Genomic DNA, 23,869 nt, shown 5'->3' on the forward strand with positions numbered 1-23,869 from the left:
GTGTGTGTGTGTGTGTGTGTGTGTGTGATTGCCCTGTTATGGTGTGGCATCCTGTCCAGGGCGTACCTTGCCTAGCTGAGCGCCCTATTCCTACTGAATCCAGGGACTACTTGAATATTGATTGACTTGAGTCTTGGACATTAATCTAATTTATAAAAAAAAAAAAAGTGCTTTGTGTCCTTTCTGTTGTTCTTTACAGTGGATATAAAAAGGTAATTAAATCTAGAATAGTAGTTAATGTTAAATTTAAGGCCATCCAAACCACTCGCCCCATACGGGACATGGGGAACTGGAGCCTAACCCGGCAACTCAGGGCATAAGGCCGGAGGGGGAGGGGACACACCCAGGACAGGACGCCAGTCCGTCGCAAGGCACCCCAAGCGGGACTCGAACCCCAGACCCACGGGAGAGCAGGACCCGGTCCAACCCACTGCACCACCACACCCCCCATCCGTACAGGAACACGATTCTTAATTTAACACTTAATTTATGTTCAGTTTGTGTGTTTTAGGTGATCTTTTGTGGTTTTTTCAGGCAATCAATTGCGAAAATTTAAATGCATGTGAGTGGTTTCTATTAGGTGTTTAATTTTTGTTTGTTTGTGAGTCTAGTTCCTTCTAAGGAAACATTCAGGGTGCGAGGAGTGTGTGCGGGTGGATACTGTATTGGTTCCAGTCACGCAGATCGAATCAGACAAGCAGTGCTGCTACGGAACTGTTGAACGCTCAGTTTCCTCTGTTGCGCTTAGTTTTTTGAACGCTAAAAAGTTGTACTTTTGCAGATCTTTGACACAAAAAGACATGTAAGTTTGCATACATGGCAGATGAGGGAAGAGGCAAGGCTGTTGTAACACTTGCATTGTTACTGGGGCTCCGGCTCCTCGAGCGTCCGAGGCGCCAGCTTTGAAGAAAGCACACAGAGCCACAGCTGAGAACGAGAACAGCTGCCAAATACACAAGGAGGAAAAAATGTTCTTTATATAACTTGTATTGCTGCCAACTGTATTTGTGGTTTTTGGAAATTTCTCTGTGCTTGAATCACTGCGAGCTCTTTTCTTGGTCAACGTCGACGTTCTCCGACATTATGGCTCACCGTAGGTGCTCGCCCGGACATACACGTCTCTGCAAACTGCACTTGTCACCGAAAGGCGGCTGGCGAAACTTTTTCGTGCCTAGTCTGCAATCCGAACACCTCCTCGCGAACCCTCTAATTAAACCGGCTCGTGATGACCTTTTGGCCTCTTCGTCCGCATGTCCTCTGAGGACGTCGCAGACCTGTAATTGGCGGTCAGTTTCTGGAGCCTGCAGGTCAAGTGCAATTCCTCTATGATGCAGAGTTGCAGAAGTATGGGAATGAGTAACCTGGAAGCTGTGATTGATGCTGTTTGCTGCCTGGCATTGATCTTTACTTGGAAATTAGTCATTTCAGATTGCGTGTCGCAGTTTTGCGCTTAACACCATGCAGGCATGGTTTATTACAGCCCATTAAATTGCACCGTACACGCTCCTTGTGCTGTATGTGGTGCTGACACATTCACTGGTACCTGTACACAGCTTGTTAAGTTTTTCAGACTCTCTTGTTAACATTTTGGTAATTACACGCGTGCATGGTGTATATTTATTGTGCTGTACGATTCCTCTGTGTTTAATCCTTTAGGTTGCTTTTTCCCCAGCTGGGCTCTGCTCTATGGCTGTGCATGTGGAGGAACATGTTGTGTCTTAAAGATGGATTCTCTGACACAAGGATAAACTTTCAAACTATTACTATTTACATGTACTTTTGTCCGTATAGATGACACGGCTAGTGGCAGGGTAATTTTTACGGGGCCATTCAGGGTAAGTACCTTCATCTTGGATCCTACAGCGAAAGATGGGATTCGAACCTGTGACCTCAGTCCAGATGCGACAGCTCTAACCACTAAGCTACCTGCTGCAGAAATATTGAAGATATGACAACTCATGCCAAAAATGAGCTAAAGTTGGTATATAGAATATTTTAACATTTTTATAGGTAGCAGTATTGTGAGGCAATGGCAACTTTGCTATTTTGATAGTAAGTATTTTCTAATTGAGAGCCATTTCTATTTGTATTCTCTTAGATGTTGTTTTAGTGTAGTCTGGGCTTATGGTGCAGAATTCAAAACTCATCGAGTCCTTTTTTGTTTCAGTATTTCATAAGCTATGGCAGAGTTTTGACAGTTGGATTTTGGCTGACTCTCGTATGTATGTGATGTTATTTACTTATAGTAATTTATTTATGGAAGAAACATTATGAATGTGTCAGTTGCCCAAGATTACCAATTAAAAGGCAATGAAAACAAGACATTAGTTTAATTTTCGTTGGCTACGATGATTGTACGAGTAAGCATAGAGTTCACTAAAATGGAGTCCAGTTGTGTCAGTAAAATGTTATGTTGCATGTGTTTTAAATTAGAATTTCGCTACTTTGAATTTTTTCCCATTATTACTTGAAAACCTGCTCCAGGTCCAGTTGCAATGTAATTTATTTGATGTACTTAAATTTTTTCATTTTCTTAAAGCTGTATTGAAATTTCATTCTACCATGGCTGTACCTGCTGCCTTCAAGGTCTCAATTTTGCATTTTCCCCCTACATCAAGCATTTTTGGTACCAATTTCAAGAACAATTTTTGAGGAGAGAAATAAAAAACACGTGTGGGGTGAAAAGTTGAGGAGCGGTTGGATTTACATGCGGATCGTTAAAATGCCAACTGAGGTGAAGTCCTCTTTTTTTATAAGAAAAAAAAAAAAAAGAAAAACTTTAATTTTGGCGATGGTTGACTTGCAGCCATCGAGCAGCTCAGAGGGAATTGAGCGAATGCAGGAAGCAGTCATGAGCGAGATAAAACCACCGTGGGCTACGGGCGGAGCCGCTCACAGAGAAAGAGCCTGCGTGGAATCTGCCCACTTTATTTCAGTTATGTCTCACTGAGCCCACTGAGTGCTTCTGTTTCACTTGACCTGCTTATACCGCAGGGCCTATACAGTCACTTCTGAACGATCCTCGCGGTGCGGTGAGGTCACAGTTGAGAGACTCGGCTTACCTGCAGCCCATTCATCAAGCGAATGAGAGAATGGCGTTGGGGTGTGGACAAGCGGGCGAGCGAGCCAGGGAGCGCCGTGGCCCTCGCGGGCAGCCGACAGTGAACGGCCATCAATCTGGTCTTTGCCAGCTTGAGGGAACTTCTCACGCAGGTTTACTAGTTCACCCGTACTAAATACATCCATTTCTCGTCTCTTTACTTCATGTGTGCTTGTTGGTTTTCCATCAATTGGATATATTTGAGGTTTTCCATCTTGCAATCGATAAACCCGCCTTTAAATTCCACAGTAGCCTTGATCAAAATACTGATTCAGAAAAAAATACGTATTTTCTTCAGTTACTTACATTTATTAATTTAGCTCATGCTTGTCTCCAAAGCAACTTACAGCATTAAACTACTTACAGGTATTTACCCATTTATACAGATGGGCAGTTTTGCTGGAGCAGTTTGCGGCAAAGTACCTCGCTCGAGGGTACTACAGCTAGAGAGGGGAAACGAACCTGTGACTTTTGGGTCTAAAGGCAACAGCTCTAACCACTGTGCTATCAGTTGTCCCCCTTGCTTGTGCAATGCAGGGTCATGGAGAATCCTCGATTCATAGGGCACAAGGCAGGGTGCACACAGGACAGGACGCCAGTCCATCAAAGAGCGGTCACACACTCTGTAGAGTCATCGGTTCACCTGAAGCACATGTCTCTTGCTGTATCTATGGGTAATTAATAGTAAGTAGCTTAGCGTTCACACCAAACACTGTGAGCTGCCTTAGACAAAGACATTAGATAAGGGTAAGGTTACTTAAGGTCCTGCTACTTTACTAACTGTGGTGAAAACTGCATTAAAAGCAATGAAAGAAGTGCCGGAGAGAAACCATGCTGAATAGATTCAGCGGGTTCTTTGCGCCGCTTCCAACAGGTTTGGTGGACCTGTTTAAAACCAAAACCGCTGTCAGCTTCAGTACTGCTCAGCTTTGGTAAACATCTGCAGTTTTTGTATAAAACAAAAGGGCATCCAATATTAAACATGTGGCAACACTTAGGAACAGAATGTCACTGTGATTTAGAAATCTGGTTTTTCTTTGGTTAAAAACTTTCCATTGAATTGTGTGTGTTTTTTCTCTCTCCCCCCCCCCCCCATCATGACTACGTAATTTAACGATCTCGAAGGAAGTGAGCCTTGCGCTGCTTTTTATTGTCATTTTTCATTGTGTTGTTCACGCACAAAAAGCCTGCAAGCATTAGAGTAATGCTCTTTGTGTTTTTTTTTAATAGGTTACATTGACAGATATGCGTTTCGGCCTTCTCAGTTCACTGCTTCAGTTGTAACTGCTGCCGGTTGAGTCCGCTCAGGAACACCGAAGTTATGATATCTTGCAGGCGCCTAATTTGGTAATATTGTGGCTCAAATTTAAATGCAATAAATAGATTATTGACTGAAAGCAATAAAAGATATTGAAATGCTCTGAATACACATCTTTTGAGGGACCAAGAGGTGACACTCTCAAGGGTGAATGCTTTTCATGAAATAACCTTCATTTATGGCCCCGTGGTGGCATGGTTACTCTTGGTTCTTTTGTAAACACTGTTATATTACGATCATTGTATGAACTTGGCACCTTGTCTGAAAATGTATTTCCTTGAAAAGTAAAGGCAGACTAATGTTCCGTGCTTATATTTGTAGCAAGTGATGCTGGTTATTTGCCAGGGTGAAACATTTGAGGCTGAATTAACACAACCCCCCCGGTTAATTGGCAAAGGCACTGGCTGTGGAGAGCGTTCCTTCTTGCTTTAATGTGGGAATATCTATTCATAAGTCATTTTTATAGCCAAAACAATCAAGTAGACTTGGAACAGGTATGTGCTCGGTCTCTGTGGATGGGCACAACCGCAGGGTGCTGTAAATTGAAAGCGCAGTGATTCAGTGTAAACTGTTTCACAGATCCGGCACACGTCAGCACGGAGGCCTTCCTTTTGCCTCCTTCGGCTGCTCTTCAGTCGCCAGCTGCCAGCTAATGCCTGGCATCTCACCCGGTGCCGCTGTCCTGCAGCGATCGTGTTCCACAGGAAGAGGAGCGAACTCTGGTTTCTCCTCCGTCGAGGCAATGGGGCCATGTGTCTCCTGAGGCCTGTCTGCTGGTCTCGGTGACATCTTCCTCTCCACAGAACCTCTGTCTGAAGACACAGCTGGCCTGTGAATTCTATGCACTTTCATCATTGGCTGTTTGCAGAAACAGTTGTCATTCCTCTTTAAATTTAACACACCACTGGATTTAGCGCTCATGGGGAAGCGCACCGGATGATGTATTGAAATTATCTCAGCTTGTTCAAATAAATTCTTTTTTTGTTTTACATTGTATGAATGATTTTAAGTGTGGTTGAAAACAGTCCTTGCTGTTTTTCTCTTTTTGCTGTCTGTCTTTTGTCAGGTTGCACATTTTACATTTCATAATATATGTTCAGTTTTAATCTCTAGGTCCAGGTAACTGGAACATATTCCATCCGCAAAATGTTTTAATATTGAGTCCATTATCATTATGTTTATAGCATTCTTTATTGCACACAAAATCTTCATAGGAAGCAATTATGACTAAAGGCATTTGCTGAAAGCATGAAACGTGATATTTGCGCTGTAGACTTAAAATGCAAAATGCATTTTAGTTGATGCCACAGAAGAAAAAAAAATTTTAATATTGATGATATTCTCTCAGACCAAGCCCAAGAGTCAGTAATTAGTCTGCCATCATGTGCAGAGAAGATGCCATCACGTTTCCATTTGTGTAATGAGAAAACCATTAACTTTTTTTATTCTGATATGAGATTGAACTAATGCATGCACTTAAGAGGTACTGGGAGATCTTTCAACTGTTCCTCTCCTTCCTGATGGATGTTCCCAGGTATCGGAGGGATGGAAGATTGGATCTTAAAGTCCGCCACGATATCCACAAGTCCAGCCTGTCCACCATTCACCCCTCTCAACTTCGAGGCTACACCCATTGTGAGGGTTGCTATTGAGCCCAAACACCCAAGTAAGTATGCGCAGAGCCGATGGGCCAATTAAGCTAATGCTGGTGTGTGTTTGTGTGTGTGTGTCTGAGATTTTCCTCTGATGGGCTGGTGTCCCATCCACGGTGTACCCTGACTCAGGCTCTAAGCTTTTGAGATAGGCTCAGGACCTCTTTGACCCTGTATTGGACAAGTGGTTACTGATAGTAGATGATCGATAGGATGATGGATTGATGACTAACCTCCCAATCCCAACTTCTGATTGAAAAACTATTCTCATAAGAGTCATGTAGGGTGAACAAGTATGGAAGAAAAAAGTTCATTTCACTGGAGTCTAGTTTCTGACACCAATATGACGAACTTTTTGGCCAAGGGCGAAATTTTCCTCAGATGGAGTCTATTAGCGAACTTAGAGCTATTTTATTTTTAAAAAAATCCTGTGTCAGCCTGTGAAGAATCTGCCTGTTTTCTTCTTGTATTTTCCATATCCTAGAGATCCCTGAAAGCTATTTTTTTTCCTTAGGCTTTGTTCAGGCACCATGCTGTGTTAGGAAACCATTCAGAAGTTCTCAGTAACATCTGCATTAATGATAAACCGAGGAACTCTTTTATTTCCTTGTCATGAGGTCACTCCTCCATATTTCACGCCTTGGAAACTTTACACCAGACAGCTTTTCTTGGATATATTGTTAGCTCTCCCGATAAGAGGATTTTTACTCCTTTTGAACATTAGTTCAAGTGTATATGGTCTTTATTTGTACAATTTAGTGTTTTTTGTGGACCTTTACTTTTCTGGACTTCTTGACAGTTTAAACCACACACACACATTTTCAGAACCGCTTGTCCCATACGGGGTCACGGGGAACCGGAGCCTACCCGGTAACACAGGGCGTAAGGCCAGAGGGGGAGGGGACACACCCAGGACGGGACGCCAGTCCGTCGCAAGGCACCCCAAGCGGGACTCGAACCCCAGACCCACGGGAGAGCAGGACTGCGGTCCAACCCACTGCGCCACCGCACCTCGCCCAGTTTAAACCAGATGTAGGCAATCTTTTTTTTTTTTTTTTTTATGTTTTCACCCCCATTTCTGTGACCAGACAGCTGCACAACTGTTATTACAAACACCTAAAAACAATTATTTCACAATTTTAATGACATTCAAAGTCAAATGCCTGAACATGATAGAAATCAGAAAGTGTTTGCTAAACTTTTGCAACCTAAGGAAAGACAGTTTACTTGTTTTCTTGAGCAGAATAGTGGGTTTCAGTGGGTCCTAACACAATTACAATTACCTACCATTAGGACCATTACCATTAGAGTTTACCATTAGGACACTGGAGTAATGGCTGCTGAAAATGAGGCTTTATAGTCATATGTGAATAATAAATGATAAACCAGCCATTTCAATCAGTAATGGCCATTTGCAACATTAGTAATGACATCTTGGCTATATTTTTTTTAAAATCAATTTAATGGTACCTTGATTTAAAAAGTATGCATTATCTCAAAAACATGAAAATTTCAGGGTGATTCCAAACTTTTGAACACTAGTGTATTTTTTTTTAAGGTTTATTTTCTTCAAATAAAATGTACAGTTATAATATAAGCAAAATATGCTTAATGCCATGTTGTCTAAGAGTGGAAGACATTATAGTTATTAATAAGAATGAAATGATTTTTGTTGTTTAGGTTTTTTTAGGTCTTACCCGACCCTTGCTGTTTTGTAATATTTGAGCAGTTCAATACAGTTTATGGCCTTTTTCTCTTATTTAACACTTCTGTTGGTTTTTAGCTTTAAATTATATTTCTTGCCTGCGTTTGACAAACAAGTGATCAGCAGTTCTGCAATATGAAAAAAGAAGTGGAGCCGAATTTGAACACTGCCATCCTGTCTTTGGGCACTGGCTAAATTTAGTTTTTGTTTCTGCTTTTGCTTTTGGTTTTGGTTGGGTTGAGCTTGGTTTAATTTAATCTGGTGCTGTTTTGGACACTTCAGAGTTATCCTTTTAGCACATAGTTTCTGACTTTTCACTTTGTGACCTTCCCAGTTCATGTTCTGTTATTGTATACCCCCAGAAATGTTATGAAACGCACAGAATTTTTTTAAATGTATGCACTGCATTATTGTGTCTGAAGTGTTTGAATGTGATACTTCCAAATGAACGGTTTATAAGGTATTATGGTATTAAAAAGGGGAATATTTCGCAACGTCATCAGACTCTACTCAGAGGTTTGATATTTTCAAAGTGATTAAACGTCATTTGGCCATCTGTCGCAGCATACAGTATGTACCTATCCTAGTTCAGCCCATTACACATAAAGACATAGTATAGTGGCCAAGGCAGTCTTGTAAGGGTTTTCCTTCAAAGGACTACAGAGCAATCAAAGGTTGACTTAAGACTTCGTCATGTCACGCCTTATAGCAAACTGCTGAAAAAGTGAACGCGTTCATTCATCCTGTGTGTCCGTGCGTGGGTGTGTCTGATTGTCGGTTTCTTGCACCTCTGTACGTGTACATCTTTCTCTGTGTGTTCATGCATGCCTCTGCCTGTTCACCTGTCTCTGTGTGTTTACATTTCTGTAGGTGAGATGCCAAAGCTGGTTCGGGGCATGAAACTGCTCAACCAGGCAGACCCATGTGCAGAGGTTCTGATCCAGGAGACAGGGGAGCACGTTTTGGTGACAGCAGGTGAAGTCCATCTTCAGCGCTGCCTAGATGACCTCAGAGAGAGGTAAGCGTTCTGAGACAGAGACCACCTGTAGGGTGAGGACTGGCCGTGACAGATCATTATAGAGAAGTGAACACTGAGAGATCCCCAGAGAGGTATGTACAGAAAAGCAGGAACCACCATGCGGAAGACTGCCTCCGGGCGACAGAACTCGAGAGAAGACAATCAGAAAGAGGTACGGGCTAGAAATGTCAAAGAATTATCAACATTAATTAGTTGAATTGAAGATTTTATGCATGGTATTTTGCCAGTTTATGCAGCAGTGTTTTGTTTGAGCTAAAGTCTTGTTAGAGGGAGTTGTGGACATCGGGGTGAAGGTCATCAGAGAGGTGATGACAGGCATAGACAGGCATCAAAGTAACATGAGGCCAAGGGGTTAAAGACAACAGAGAAACAAATAAGGATGAGTGGGGAGGTTTCCCCGCTGGGATTTTTCTGACTTGCCTGCCGAGGTCAATGATGCTTTCTTAGCAAAAGCATGTGTACCACCTGACCATCAGTTCTTCCCAGGAGCTCTGCAGTCATCACAGTGCAAAAATGGGGCATCTGGTATTAGTTTTAAGGTATTTTATAAAACCTGAATGTGTCACAGAACACTTAACAGAGCCTTTAACAGATCTCACATGTGCACCTAATACATTACTGAGAAATGTTTTATTTGGATGGGGAGATGTGGAAAAGATGTGGAATCTGCTTGGCTGTCTGAGTGCACTTTCTGTGCTTCTGATGCTTTGTTCCTTCAGCGTGATGACCTGCTTCTTTGCGCTGTGTTCTTGTTGAAGGAGGTAAACAGAGCAAGGACATCTTTAGGAATTTCGAAATAAAGGAGGATTCCGCTTACGCGGGGATGGCGGATACATCTGTTCACATTTCAGGTTATAATTGGCCTGTGAGTGACATGAACAGTTTGTCTCAGGCTGTCTGACAGTTTGTCACCGGGTTCTTCGCGAAATGGGAGCGCTCCCCGTCGGCCCTCGCTTCTCGACAGCACGGATGCACGCGAGCCTTCCAGCAGGAACAGGCTGAATGTGTGAAGGCACACAGGCCTCTCCTTGTCATTCGGTGGACGCCGCGTGCAGAATAGCTATCTGCTCCTGCTGTCAGCTCCCCCCACCCAGCCCAAGAGCCACATACCACAAAAATAACGGCATTGCGTCTTTTGCATGTGCGTGAATGCCTTTGATCAGGGGTTCCCAAACTGTCCACACTAACACATCATCCTCAATTACCTTATACTGGAGCTATACCTGTTAATTACTGATAATTAAGATACATAGTGATAATGGAGTAATAATTGAAACCTTATTTAAATGATGTAATATTATTGAATCGCTGAAGGTCTGTGGACTGCCTAGATTGTGGCTGTTGAAATAGACCACCTTACGACTGATTTCCTGTGTGAATTTAAACTGGTGCGTGTTACTTAAGGTCCATCCTCTCTATACTTGGGTGCTAGTCTTCTGGTTTTCTGATGTTGTGATCTAAAGCTAGTCTAAAATAGTAATGATATAGCGCTAGCAGGAAAATCTCTACCTATAGAAAATGAGTTTGTACTGGGCCTCTGGTAGCGTAGCGGTTAGGGCTGTTGCTTTCAGTCAAAGCACCCGGGGGTTGAACCCTGCCTCCTGCTGTGTAGTACCCTTGACCAAGTCACATTTTTGCACTCTGTGGTCATCCAGTTTGGGTGATCACTTGCACACTGTAGCATTATCTTCTTGTTTCTGTCTGACAAAAGTGAAACTTTGTTGTCTTCTGCAGTGGCCCATCTGCTTCATGGGACAGCTGTTAGCACAAAGGGTTAGAGCTTCTGCCTTTGGAGGGGAAAGTTGCTTGTTCAGATCTCACTGCTCTAGTACGCTTGACCAAGCTCCTTACTTTAAATTGCTCCAGTAGAATTACCCAGCTGTATAAACGGGTAGGTGGTTGTAGGTTTCTTAGCATTGTAAGTCACTTTGGAGGAAAGCGTCACCTAAATGAATAAATGTAAATGTAAGAGCTGTAGAGTTGTGCATTCAGAAATACCATTCAGTACATGACCCTTTTACTGAGCTGTTATTTTTGCACTTGTGATCTTCCTGTTGACTTTAATGAGCCTGACAATTGTCCTCTAACCTCTCTTCTTAGCAAAGTGTTTGTTCCTACAGAAGTGCTGCTAAGTGAATGACCTTTGTTTGTCACACCAAAATCCCAGGAGTGACGGACCACCTATGTCCGGCACAAACTGTCATACCACATTGGAAATGACTTAGATCAGGCATCTTGCTCATTTTAACGCTTAGGCCAACAGTAACTGAACCGCAAAGCCCTGTCTGCATACTTTATTTACAGAGTGACAGCCACACGATTCACTATTCCGACGAGCAGGGCTTTTGCGTTAACAAGCAGGTGTACCTAATGAAGTGGCCGCTGAGTGTGTATATGAGGGCTGTGCCGTCCAGCTTACTGGGGTGGATGTGGGACATCAGAGAACACACTTGACTGTTTGTGTTTTGAGAACATCTTCTAGAGTCCCAAAACCCTTCCACTGAGACCTGCAAAATAGTTCAAGTTTCAAGTTTATCGTCATAGGCACAAGTACCGTGTACAAGTATCATGAAATTCTTCCTGAATGCTTCTTCACAGGACGGGGGTGCAGTGGCACAGTGGGTTGGGCCACAGTCCTGCTTTCCGGTGGGTCTGGGGTTCGAGTCCCGCTTGGGGTGCCTTGCAATGGACTGGCGTCCCGTCCTGGGTGTGTCCCCTCTCCCTCCGGCCTTACGCCCTGTGTTGCCAGGTAGGCTCCGGTTCCCCGTGACCCCGTATGGGACAAGCGGTTCTGAAAATGTGTGTGTGCGTGTGTGTGTGTGTGTGTGTGTGTGTGTGTGTGTGTGTGCTTCTTCACAGACTATGGGTAAGACAGAGACAATACAAAACTGTACAAACAAAACAATGACAATGACAGTGAGTAATGCTAATAGCAATGACAATAAATAACGGTAGCAGTAATAACAATAATACCGGTTGACAGCCAGAGAACTCAGAACGAGAGAATGGTAAATTACACTGTGACTTAAGCATTCTCAATGTGCTTAGGAGGAGCAGTCCAACTCTAGTTACTAAAGGTGGCACATTGGTTAGTGTTGTATACTCTTACAGCAGTGGGGTAAAAGCTGTTCCCGTACCTAGCAGTGCGGGTTCGAATAGACCTTAGCCGCTTTGCAGATGGCAGAGAAGAGAAAAGTGCCCATGCGGGGTGACTATGATCTTTCATGATGCACATCATCTTTCTGAGGCAGCGTGTGGTATAGGTGTCCTGCACTGCTGGTAGCTGTGTGCCGATGATTCCCTGAGCTGTTTTGACCACCCTCCGTAGGGCTTTCTTGTCCTCTATGGAGCAGCTGCCACCCCAGGACGTAATACACCCTGTGAGGACGGACTTCACAGCACATCTGTAGAAGGTGGTGGGGACTGTAGTGGACATCCTGGCTTTCTTCAGACACCTGAGGAAGTGGAGACGTTGATGGGCCTTTTTGATGGTTGGTGCTGTGTGCTCAGTCCATGTGAGATTGGCAGTGAGGGTGACCCCTAGGAATCTGAAGCTGTTGACCCTCTCTACAACATCCCTTCCTATGTAGATGGGTGCCCGAACCGTCAATCACCAGCTCCTTAGTTTTACGGACATTGAGGGACAGGTTGTTGTCCTGCCACCACTCTGACGTGGTACAATGACGCCATAGTAGTAGGCACCCTTCGCTGTACTGCTGTTTGTGAAAGCCATGTCTTCATGTGCTCAAGGACATTAGAGTTCTTATTTGCTGACATGAAGCTTCGATTTTGAAAATGAATGTTTTTCCATTTACGTGGGGCTCCAGTGGTTACAGGGTAACCACGTTAGTCCTCATTCATACGGTCTCCCGTTTTGTAATTACGTCGCGATGCATCGGATGAGGCTTCCCTCTGCTGCAGCGTGATCCATAAAGCTGTGGTTTGTGTGGCAAACTGATAAAATCTCCCCCTTTGTGGGCCTCTTAAAAAGAGTAATAATGTAAATGGCCTCTGCGTGGGACGGGATGTTTTTATAAGCAGCGTGATGCAAGTTTGGTGACATCAGCAGGGTGAACTCGCCACCTCGCAGTTGTCCTGTGCTTTTTCCCCTCTCCGGGAACTTGATTGACTGATCGCACGCTGTTAATCCGCGCCGCCGCCTTCATTACAGGCAAACTCTTACTGAGCTCTAGTTTCATAAGCAGCAGTTACCACTTTGGCATTTCCTCTGAAAAGCCCTGAAGTGGCGTACGGACTTGCCACTTTGGTCTCCGAAGGGTTTCTTGGTTTTGGCAGTTATTAATTACTTTTTTCCTCCTAGGTTTGCTCCTGCACCTCTACATCATACTCATTAATTGTACAAACAAGGAGCACATTAACTCCACATAACGACACACACACACACACACACACACTTTCAGAACCGCTTGTCCCATACGGGGTCGCGGGGAGCCGGAGCCTACCTGGCAACACAGGGCGTAAGGCCCGAGGGGGAGGGGACACACCCAGGACGGGACGCCAGTCCATCGCAAGGCACCCCAAGCGGGACTTGAACCCCAGACCCACTGGAGAGCAGGACCCGGTCCAACCCACTGCGCCACCATGCCCCCTACTAACGCCAAACAGTTTTTCTAATATGAACTGCTCATATTGAATAAGCCGCAGGAAGAAAGAGAGCTGGAAAGTGCACGTGGCATCCCGATGCGAAAAGGTGATCTAATCCCTCGCTGTGCCGTAGTGGGTCCTAAACCGAAGAGAACGCTGCGTGGACGGAGACGAGCACAGCCGACTGTGCGTCCGTAGGTGTGGAGTGGCGGTAGCAGTGATGGAGCACTGCAGCGCGGTGTGTCGTCGCGTGTCTTATCGTGCCCCTCGCTTGCCTTTCCCAGCTGGCCAAATTACACGGCTACTTGTTTTTTTTAGCGGCTGGGAAGAAAGTTCTCAAAGCCGTTTTAGTAAGAGTGCGTTTTTTTTTTTCCCCCCGTTACCTAACGGCAGCGCAACATTCTAGAATATCGAGAAAACATTTTGTGCCTTCTGAGGTGCCAGTCAAAACCCGTCGGCTGCACCTCCCCCACACCCCAGGATATGAGAGCGGAGGAAACGGCGCCTTGCTTGACCCGTAGCTGACAGGCGGGGGCGGCGACGGCGACGGGGGGGTAAACGGAGGATCTGGCAATGCGGAGGTCAGCATATTGCCGGTGCTAACTTGCTAGCCCCGAGAGCTTATCCCGGGGAACGAGTTAAAAATATCCCAGGCTGCAGCACGTCCGGGCCGAGGAGCATTGTGCGCTGATACACAACAGATCCTTTTGACGGTTTGCCTGGCCTGTGGCTACTCACAATCAGCCCTCAGAAAAAGGTCGGCCGCTCTCGAGCCCGGGGGACTCTGGCCCCGATCGGCGCCTGTTGAAAGGTGCTTCCCCCTCCTTTTTCTAAAAAAAAAAAAAAAAAAAAATTTCCCAAAAGGAGGGCTTCGGGTCAATTGTCAGGTCACGTCACCGTCATACTAATAAAGCACAGACATATGTTTGGCATTTTCCCAGTACTTATGTGTACTTTTTAAACAAATTAAATTCACAAAGGATCGTTTCTGTGCCCGCGCTGTTGCCGTTAATGCCTTCGCGTCTGTTCGCTCAAGTGAAAGGCTCCATTCACAAGGCTCCGCTCAGGAGGCTCTGGTTATGTCTTCCCAATAAAGTAGTTTGCCATTGTTTCGCAGGCACGGTTATGTTTTTACAAGGAGCAGGGTTCAGAGAAAAGTAAATGAAGCTTCTAAAGAGAATGATGACCATGCCCATTTAAGTGTATCATCTCTAAAACAGAGGAACGCTGCTAACTCACTCGTATCTTTCTGTAATATACAGACACACATGTACACGCATGCAGTGCCAGTGGAAAAGTTTTACTATTGTTGGAAACTTTTTTTTTTTTTTTTTTTTTTTAAAATAACTGGTACAGTCTTACTTTCTGTAAGTTTCTGTGCACACATGAACAAATCTAAATGTACAATTTGTCCATACATCTCAGATTGCTGAAAATAGCATCCCTTTACAGGTTCACAAATAAAAGGTGTTCAGTACACAAGTTTCAGTGCTTAAGTTTTATTTTTAGAGAAATGTAACTTTTTCTGTTGTTCTCACACGTATGTTGCTTTGGAGAAAAGCATCTGCTGAATGAATCAGTGTAAACATAAATGCAGTTATATATACACACACACACACACACACACACACACCATCTGAAACCGCTTGTCCCATACGGGGTCGCGGGAAACCGGAGCCTAACCCGGCAACACAGGGCTTAGGGCTGGAGAGGGAGGGGACACACCCAGGACGGGATGCCAGTCCATTGCAAGGCACCCCAAGCAGGACTTGAACCCCAGACCCACCGGAGAGCAGGACCTGGTCCAACCCACTGCGCCACCGCGCCCCCTGCAGTTATACAGTGTGTGTGTGTGTGTGTGTATGTATATATATATATATATATATATATATATATATATATATATATATATATATATATATATATATATATATAATTTGTATATATATATAATTTGTATATTTTTACAAATTTATATCCCTGCTTATTACTGTGCAGAATTTGTTAGTGAGATCCGACAGTGTCTCTTTGCCTCTTTTTAATCAGTCGTTTTCCTCAGCTTCCCTTTGGTCCATCGAAAGGTGCAGCATCAGAAGGGTCTCGTAAACATGTTAAAATGATGAACGGGTTTTCAACCTGTTTTATGGCTGTCTGGTTCTAAATGGATTACATAAAGCCTCCTTATATTCGTTTTAGTGGATAGAGGCCCTATCCGTGCCATCTACTCCAACACTTATTAGGCACAATTCCAGAAGGTTGCCGTTAATTAAATCATGATACCTCATCATCTTTCAGTTCGCTGTAGCCAAATATACTGTTTAATTGACCTGTTCAAAAAAAATGTTAACTCTGATTTAATTTAGTGCCGTTAATTTAATTTTTCAGTGTCTTGAATTTGTTTTTGGAGAAATGCTTGTACTTTTTTGCCTTTCGCTGCAGACAGTGTAATTTTGATGACATAGCTGATCAAACAGTTGTTGCCTCATTTCATTAATGTAACTTTTCTCATTTCAGGTTTGCCAAAATAGAAATAAGCGCTTCCAAACCGATTATTCCATTTCGAGAGACAATAGTTCGACCTCCAAAAGTGGACATGGTCAACGAGGAACTGGGCAAACAGCAGAAGGTTGCTGTTATCCGTCAGGTGAAAGAGGAACAGTCCAAGTATCCCGAAACAGTTCAGGTGGATTCGACAGGCCTCGTCACACTAACCACTGCAAACAGAATGGCCACCATTGGAGTCAGGGCCATACCGCTTCCTGAGGAAGTGACACAACTGCTGGAGGCGAACAGTGACCTCATCCGAACAATGGAGCTCTTCAATCTGTCCATGAAAGAGGGCAAGACTCTGGAGATCAATCAAAAAACATTGGAGTCCATCCAGGACCTGAAGCGGAAGCTAGAGTCCTACATGCAGGGGCGGAAATGGAGGAGCGCTGTGAACCGCATCTGGTCATTTGGCCCGCGCCGATACGGACCCAACATCCTGGTGAACAACCTGGAGGGCTATCGGCGGCCCTCCGTGTGGCAGTGCTTGGAGAAGGAGAGGAGCAGGGCTGAGACATACAGGGAATTTGACAACAGCATTGTCAGTGGCTTCCAGCTGGCCACGCTCTCAGGCCCCATGTGCGAGGAGCCTCTGATGGGCGTGTGCTTCTCTCTGGAGAAGTGGGACATGAAGCTCCCTCGACAGCCGTCGGAGGGGGATCGAGTCTCACCTGATGATCCGGCAAGGTTGGATCGCAGCGGGGACGGTGTCTATGGGCAGACTAGTGACCAGGAAGCTCAGGGGGGATCAGAGTCAGAAAGTGTGGTGCCCACTGGCAGCAGCGAAGGCAAGCGCAGGAACAACAGCTCCTTGGTGGACTGCTACGGACCCTTCTCCGGACAGCTCATCGCCGCAATGAAAGAAGCCTGTCGGTATGCATTTCAGGCCAAGCCTCAACGCCTCATGGCTGCCATGTACACCTGTGAGATCATGGCCACCGCAGAGGTGCTAGGTAAGAAAAAAATAATCCCAAGTACAAGAATCAAACATTTATTTAGCAGACACTTTTCTCCAAAGTAACTTCCAGTGAACTCTGTGTAGTGTTATCAGCCCACACACCTTATTCACTGCAGTGACTTACACTGCGTCACTCATCCATACATCAGTGGAACACACACGCGCTCCCTGCCACTCACACACTATGGGTGAACCTGAACAGCATGCCTTTGCACTGTGGGAGGAAACCAGAGCACCCAGACACTGGGAGAACGTGCAAACTCCACGTACGCTGAGCGGGGATCGAACCCATGTCCTCTCGCACCACCCAGGTGCTGTGAGACAGCAGCGCTACTCGCTGTGCCACCGTGCCGCCCGAATGTGCCGTACTGGAGGAGCCAATTTACATGTAACTCTTTGTGGTTAAGGGTCCCTCTCTCCCTTCCCTACTCTTTATTCCCAAAGCAAAAAAAAAAAATGATTTGCTGAATGCACAGGAAACAGTGCGGACTGCTCCTAATTGGAAGCTGCTGTGAAACGCTGGTGCTCAAATGCAGTGATGTCATACTGCAGAGCTGTGGAACAAAGGGGAATTGTCTCCTCATCATGCTAGCTGTCGTATGAGTCCATCTGCAGCAATCGTTGGATCCCGTCCCACTGAGTAGGTAGCTTCTCAGGAAGCTAAGATCCACAGCGAATGGCAGATTGAATGAAGACTCGGATGAGAAAAGAATCTCTAATGATTCAGTATAAATTGCTGCCTGCTCTATAATCATCGTTTTAAATTTTCTCGTAATGTTCCAAATTAATCTATTTAATGAAGTGGAATTTCACATACTGCTTACTGGTTTTTTTTTTTTTTTTCCTCCTCTCTACAGATATCATTTAATTAGCTGAGCAACATAGAAATTGTGCTTAATATGTATGTCAGATGTTGGGCAGCAGCGTGAATATGAAACAGGCACAGTTTTCAGGTTACTACATTTCAGTGATTAAATGAGACGTGTTGCTGTGACACTTAGTCGGAGGAGGCAGCCGCAACGTTTGTGTCCAAGAGTTGGCACTGTCTCTGTAAAAGGTGGCATTTCAGCAACTTTTTTTCTGTGTAAAATTCCAGATGAGCGAAGATACTATGTTGTATACACAATACTCCAAGTTGTTTTAAACATACATCAGTTTGTTTATTTGTGTGCGTTTTTTTCACTTTGTGGGGATATTTGAGCAACATGTCCTTAAATTCATTCATTCAGCTGATTTTTTTTTTTTTTTTTTTTTTTTTTTGTCCAAAGCAACTTAAGCTGTTAGGTTTGTGCACTTAGCCTTTCGCAGTGATTTACCTATTTATATACACACACATTTTCAATAACCACTTGTCCCAAGCAGGAGCCTACCTAGCAACGCAGGGCGCAAGGCCAAAGAGGGGGGGGGGGACACCCCGGGTGGGACGCCAGTCCACCACAACAACCCAAATGGGGCTTGAACCCCAGATCCGCTACGCTGTGAGCACCGGCCAAATCCACCGTGCCCACCAGCCCATTTATACAACTGGGTAGTTTTTACGATATTAATGCAGGTTGAGTACCTTGATAAAGCATGCTACAACAGGAGTGAGATTCAATCCCAAGTCCCTTGATTACCTGGGATAAATTAAATCCTGAAAAATAAACCTCAAGTGGCGGTCCACACAAGGTGAAATGTTTGTTATTGTTTATTAAGCCATTGTGCCCAGTAATAAATAAACCCAGCGTAAATGTATATTTATACAGTAAATGCGTTTATATGCATGTTCCTCAGTCGAATGACAAGAAGTACCTGCAATAACTGCTTCCTTGACTGGCAGAGAGCTGCCATGTAGGCATTGAAGCAACAGTCAGAGTTATCAGAGCTTGTCATCACCATTATACTTGCCTCTTACATTATTGTCAGTCTTTGTTCGTGAGGGCAGATCATGAAATCCTCACACGCTCTTCCCTTCCTCAACACTTCCACATATTATCTTGTATGGAGGCCCAGCCATTACGCCACCATCTATTTTTAAAAACAGGAAGGCCGTCCAAGTTAACTCTCAGTTCCTATGCTCTTCCTCCAGGTCGCGTCTACGGCGTCCTGTCCAAGAGAGAGGGCCGTGTGCTACAGGAGGAGATGAAGGAGGGCACTGAGGTGTTCATCATCAAGGCTGTGCTCCCCGTGGCCGAGAGCTTCGGCTTTGCCGACGAGATCAGGAAGCGGACCAGCGGCTTGGCCAGTCCACAGCTGATCTTCAGCCACTGGGAGGTGAGCGAGCGGGACTATCGCCAGCCATTGGGTGCATCAGCCCTGTGTCAATCACTGAATACAGAACGCATACAGGTTGTGTAGAGTTAGACCACCTTTGGGTCTTTACTGTACTGAACGAGGGGGGTCCTGCTCTCTGGTGGGTCTTGGGTTCAAGTCCTGCTTGAGGTGCCTTGTGACGGACTGGCGTCCCGTCTTGGCCGTGTTCCCTCCTCCTCCAGCCTTACGCCCTGTGTTGCCGGGTTAGACTCCGGCTCGCTGCAACCCTGCTTGGGACAAGCGGCTTCAGTCAGTGTGTGTGTGTGTGTGTGTGTGTGTGTGTGTGTGTGTGTGTGTGTGTGTACTGAGCGAATGTGTAGCCTGTCCAGCACTTGTGCTTAGTGGGGTTGGAGGGGAAGGCTCATGTTACTGGATAAAAACATGGGGCTTTCAAACCGGACCATTGTCAATGAAGGTGGAATGTGATGGCTGGTTTGAAAACATATGACTAGAAAAGTCTTTAATGTTGCTGTTGATCTGCTTCTGCCACACTGGTGAAAACTGTTGATTTACTCTTTATCACATAAAAAAAAAATTCTCATTAATGTATATTTGAGAGTGATTTTAATGTTGAATGAGGCTCTTTAACCCCTTCGTAGTCTTTCATTTCTGTCATCTGCGTAAGATGAGTGGCTGAACAGTGGAAAAAAATGTCTGCTTCAAACCATGATTTTAAGTTGCGTGTAAGAACATACATCTGCTTCATTATCAGATAAATTGTTTTTATCAGAATAAGTATTTGGAGTGTAATCTGTGTACTTTTAATATTTCTTCGGCCTACAAGTTTGTCATACATTTTGGCTTGTTCTTTTTAATTGCATTCCTTATTATGTCTGTAGATATTTGAATTTGTTGTGACACACACACACACACACACCCACACTCATAGGCAGAATTAGCTCTTCTGCAGTAAGAAAGGCTCGAGCACCCAGCCTGTAATTTAGAGAGACCAGAGAAGTACTAAAGTAAACACGCTTTGCGAGCAGCGGATACACATGCAGGCCCACACTGACCTTGGGGCCAGGACGGACCCCTCCTCAGGGCCTGGGGACCAGGGTTCATTACTGGACTGCCCGTGCCTGAGGGAGGGGGAGGATCAAAGGCGCTGCACGCCACATGTGTGGAGGCATTATACCTGCACTTGGCTTCGGCACAGAGGCCCCGACGGACTCGCCACCATATGGTGCTGGTGTCACTCGAGGTTACGGGTCAGTCTGTCTGCTACGGGTGCTGTGACAGTAAGACGGTGAAAAGGAGTATTAGGAGGCTTGCCACCGCGCGTTTCTTTTTCAGTAAATTAACTTCATCTCTGCCGTTAACCGCTTTATACTTAATATGCATCTGTGCATATTTTGTAGTCGTCCGGGTACTAAACTGCTCTCGGAATGAAACCGTTTGAGGTGTGTGTCCGATGCAGAGTATTGTTTCAAATTTGGCTAAATTAAATTTGATGTAAATTAAACTTGAATTTTTAGCCCATTTAATAAATGTAGTTGTTTAATTAATAGCTCATTAATAACCTTTGTAATTCAGTCCTGTTTCCCTTTCGTACTGTGAGAGATCCTGTTACGTTACTGTTATGTGTGCTTTTTATCGGTATAAAGTGAATTGTTTAGTAGCTACTGTGTTTAGCTCCACTGATGTTCCAAAGCAAGGTTTCAGAATTCCTCTTTCCTGGGGACATATGGATCTGTCAGACGGCGCGTTTGTCTGGGCCCTTCCCGAGGGCCACACTGCTCCTCTCTCACAGGGGAGGAGGCTTTTCAGGGCTCCTCCATTGACACATTTCCACTTGAACTTTTTAACTCGCTCTAGCAGATAACAGCAGGATTACTTTTGAAACTTATTCTTTTTTTAATGTCTTTATATAGGTAGTTACTTGTTCATAGTATAGCAAACTACATAGAAGATTTCACTAATACCGTATTTACTCGAATATAACTCGCCCCCGCGTATATCTCGCACCCCAAATTTTACTTTACAGAAATAGAAATTAAGTTTTGCATATACCTTGCACATGAAAAAAGTTTAAACCGTTAAAAAAAAAAAAATAGATAATGTTGTTACGGCAGTTTCAGATATTTTGGAATTCGATTAACGAGAATCAGTATTTCAACAATCGTCGCTTGTCTTCGTTGTTGAGTCGCGTGATCGTTTGTTAATACCGCACCAATCACATGCGTACCGGCCTACCATTGTTGTCCGTTTCGTGCTCCGTTTCTAGATCACTTCTCATAAGTCATTCGTGAAGCATTGTTCATAACGTATCTCAAGTCTTGTAAATTATGTGTAAATTCTGCTTGAAATATGGAAACGTTCAAGTTACAGTGCTGGTTTTAAACTCAAAAGTAATTGATTTCGCGGAAAAACATGGCAATCGAGCAGCAGGGCACACGTTTACAAATACTCAGTTTAATGTGCGATATTGTGGGCAATTATAAATTGTAATGAATACTGAGGATTAGATTATAAACATCAATTTAATTTTTTCCTGAATTTTTCCTGAATTTCCCCAATTTTTTTTTAACTTGAATTTTGGAGGGAAAAGTGTGAGTTACAGTTGCGTAAATACGGTAGGTGTTGAAAGTGTTTATGGACGAGCAAATATTCTTAATTAGACATTAAGACTGGGCAAAATATCATCAGTCTAACCAATTCTGATATCTTTATAGATGATAGAAGAAAAATGTAGAATTGAGCATCAAGAGTCTTGACAATTTTTACTTCTGCTCATTACTACCTATATTAATATCCACTTGCTTATGGCTTTTACGTGTTTGGATGAGTAGGTTAAGTGATAATGTGTGAACACCTTGAATGCCTGGCCATGGCCTTGAGGCATTAACTGCAGTGAAGATGTCTGCTGTGAAAGTCCTGGCATTCCTGTTCACAGCCCCTGCTCTGCAGCAATGCATTAATGGATGTGTCTTTAATTATTAAAACTGCACAAATTAAACTCATTCCAGCAGTCCTTTACATGGAGTTAGGCACTTACTGCTGCTCAGAGTTACAAAAAGTGTCAAGCTTGTGCTGTGGGGGTCTAAATAATTTGACCTAAATACACGTATTGCTGAAATAATCCCAGATGGGGTGGTGACTGTTGAATCCAGCTTCCTGCTGTGCCAAGAAATGAATCTCCAACACTGTTATTTTTCGCCCATTTAACGGACCATTTGCAGGTTTCCTTCATTTCCCTAATTTAGTTACATTTTGAATGCAAAATACATCAAGAAAAGCTGTAATTACTTTGCCCACTGACCAGTGCAAGTCAGAATAAATGTCAGTATTAGGGACTACAATACCCACTTCTTTTGTTCCCAATTAGCCAAAATGAATTAGCAGTGAGTAATGATTTTTTTTTTTTTTTTTTTTTTTATCAGCTATTTATTTCGTAATAAAAACATGAGTATTCGTGCATAAATTCACAGAACCGTGTTGTTTTAGTTGCAGAATTGAATTAAGACCAATTCAACATGCATCGTAATGCAACTCTGCGCCCTGGACACTTCATAATTGCGTATTAATGTAATAATGCAACAGCTGCTGTGTGCTTTTTAAGAACTGCTCCTCCTGGCCTGCGTTTGTCATCCTTGTCTTTCTGTGAGAAGGGCTTCCAAACTTTTGTCTGTCGGGCTCCATCAGTTATTTTGGTATCCAGCTAAGGTATCCTGCTGCCACATATGGACACTGCAGCCAGTTTACTGACAGTAACTGTGTGCCATGAATTCCAGGTGACACTTTACTCCTCATAAGTCTTGGTCGCCTCCCAGTTTCCAGCTCCATTCTCCCGAGCTGAGTTATCTCCTTCGGATGGATCTTATTTTAATCCCACCGGTGATTTTCTCTTTTTCGATTTTGCTACTTGCTAATTAATCAGCACCCATCACTGATGGCATTTGTCCGCATATTTTTTTTGCATCACTCAGCAATATGCAGCTGTGTCTGTCATCCTTCCAACACTTGCACTTAAATTGATGTTATGGCTCCCTAATCCTACCGTTGCTGATTGCAGCTAATAAAATGATGTAGCCAACGCTTGTAGATGCCATGATGTTCTAAATATTGAGATGCACTCGATTTTATATTATAACTTAATCTGCAATACTGCTTATTTTGACTCATCTCACTGCGACTGCTTTGCATCTGTGTTTTTATATCTCCGTGTGTCCAACATTTACTTGCACGGGTTCCAGAAATATTTGAAAACTTACCTCTGTGCTTGTACTGTAATCCACTTCTTGCATTATGCAACATGTCTCATCAAATTATATTTCCATGCCATAATGTCTTGTATTGGCTGAAACGTTGGCGCTTGGATGGCGCGGGCCTCTGCTCTGCCAAATCTGAAATGTATATGGAAGCGCTGTGACTGGCTGCTTGGCCCATGAGTGAGTTGTTGGCGGGGGGGGGGGGGCGCTGCACTGTATTCCGCTCCACATCCTTCGGCCACGTGCGTACGCTCGTTCCCTTGCAGCACGCAGGGCCGCGCAGCACCTCGCAGCACACATGACTTCAATTGTGCAATTTGGCACTTTCCGGACACGTTTGCCTTGCTAAGGGAAGCTAATTAAATTCAGTGTTTAATTGAAACCTTACACCGGGTATTTTATAGTTTGATGGTTTTTGGAATCCTTTAAATGTGGCCTTTGTGTT

At 44.1% G+C, this 23,869-nt stretch overlaps 1 protein-coding gene across 4 annotated transcripts in view; it reads left to right on the top strand.

Moving 5' to 3' along the window:
- The window catches only part of efl1 (elongation factor like GTPase 1), a 63,997-nt gene that overhangs the window by 35,736 nt on the left and 4,392 nt on the right, over positions 1–23,869 (top strand). For all 4 annotated transcript variants that reach the window (XM_018763862.2, XM_018763860.2, XM_018763863.2 and 1 more), the window contains exons 16-19: positions 5,953–6,084; positions 8,646–8,793; positions 15,934–16,919; positions 18,993–19,177. In XM_018763862.2, coding sequence (XP_018619378.2) covers positions 5,953–6,084; positions 8,646–8,793; positions 15,934–16,919; positions 18,993–19,177 — 1,451 coding nt within the window. The remainder of the gene's footprint in view (positions 1–5,952; positions 6,085–8,645; positions 8,794–15,933; positions 16,920–18,992; positions 19,178–23,869) is intronic.

This window comes from Scleropages formosus, chromosome 11 (assembly GCF_900964775.1).
Source record: "Scleropages formosus chromosome 11, fSclFor1.1, whole genome shotgun sequence".
Lineage (NCBI taxonomy): Eukaryota > Metazoa > Chordata > Actinopteri > Osteoglossiformes > Osteoglossidae > Scleropages > Scleropages formosus.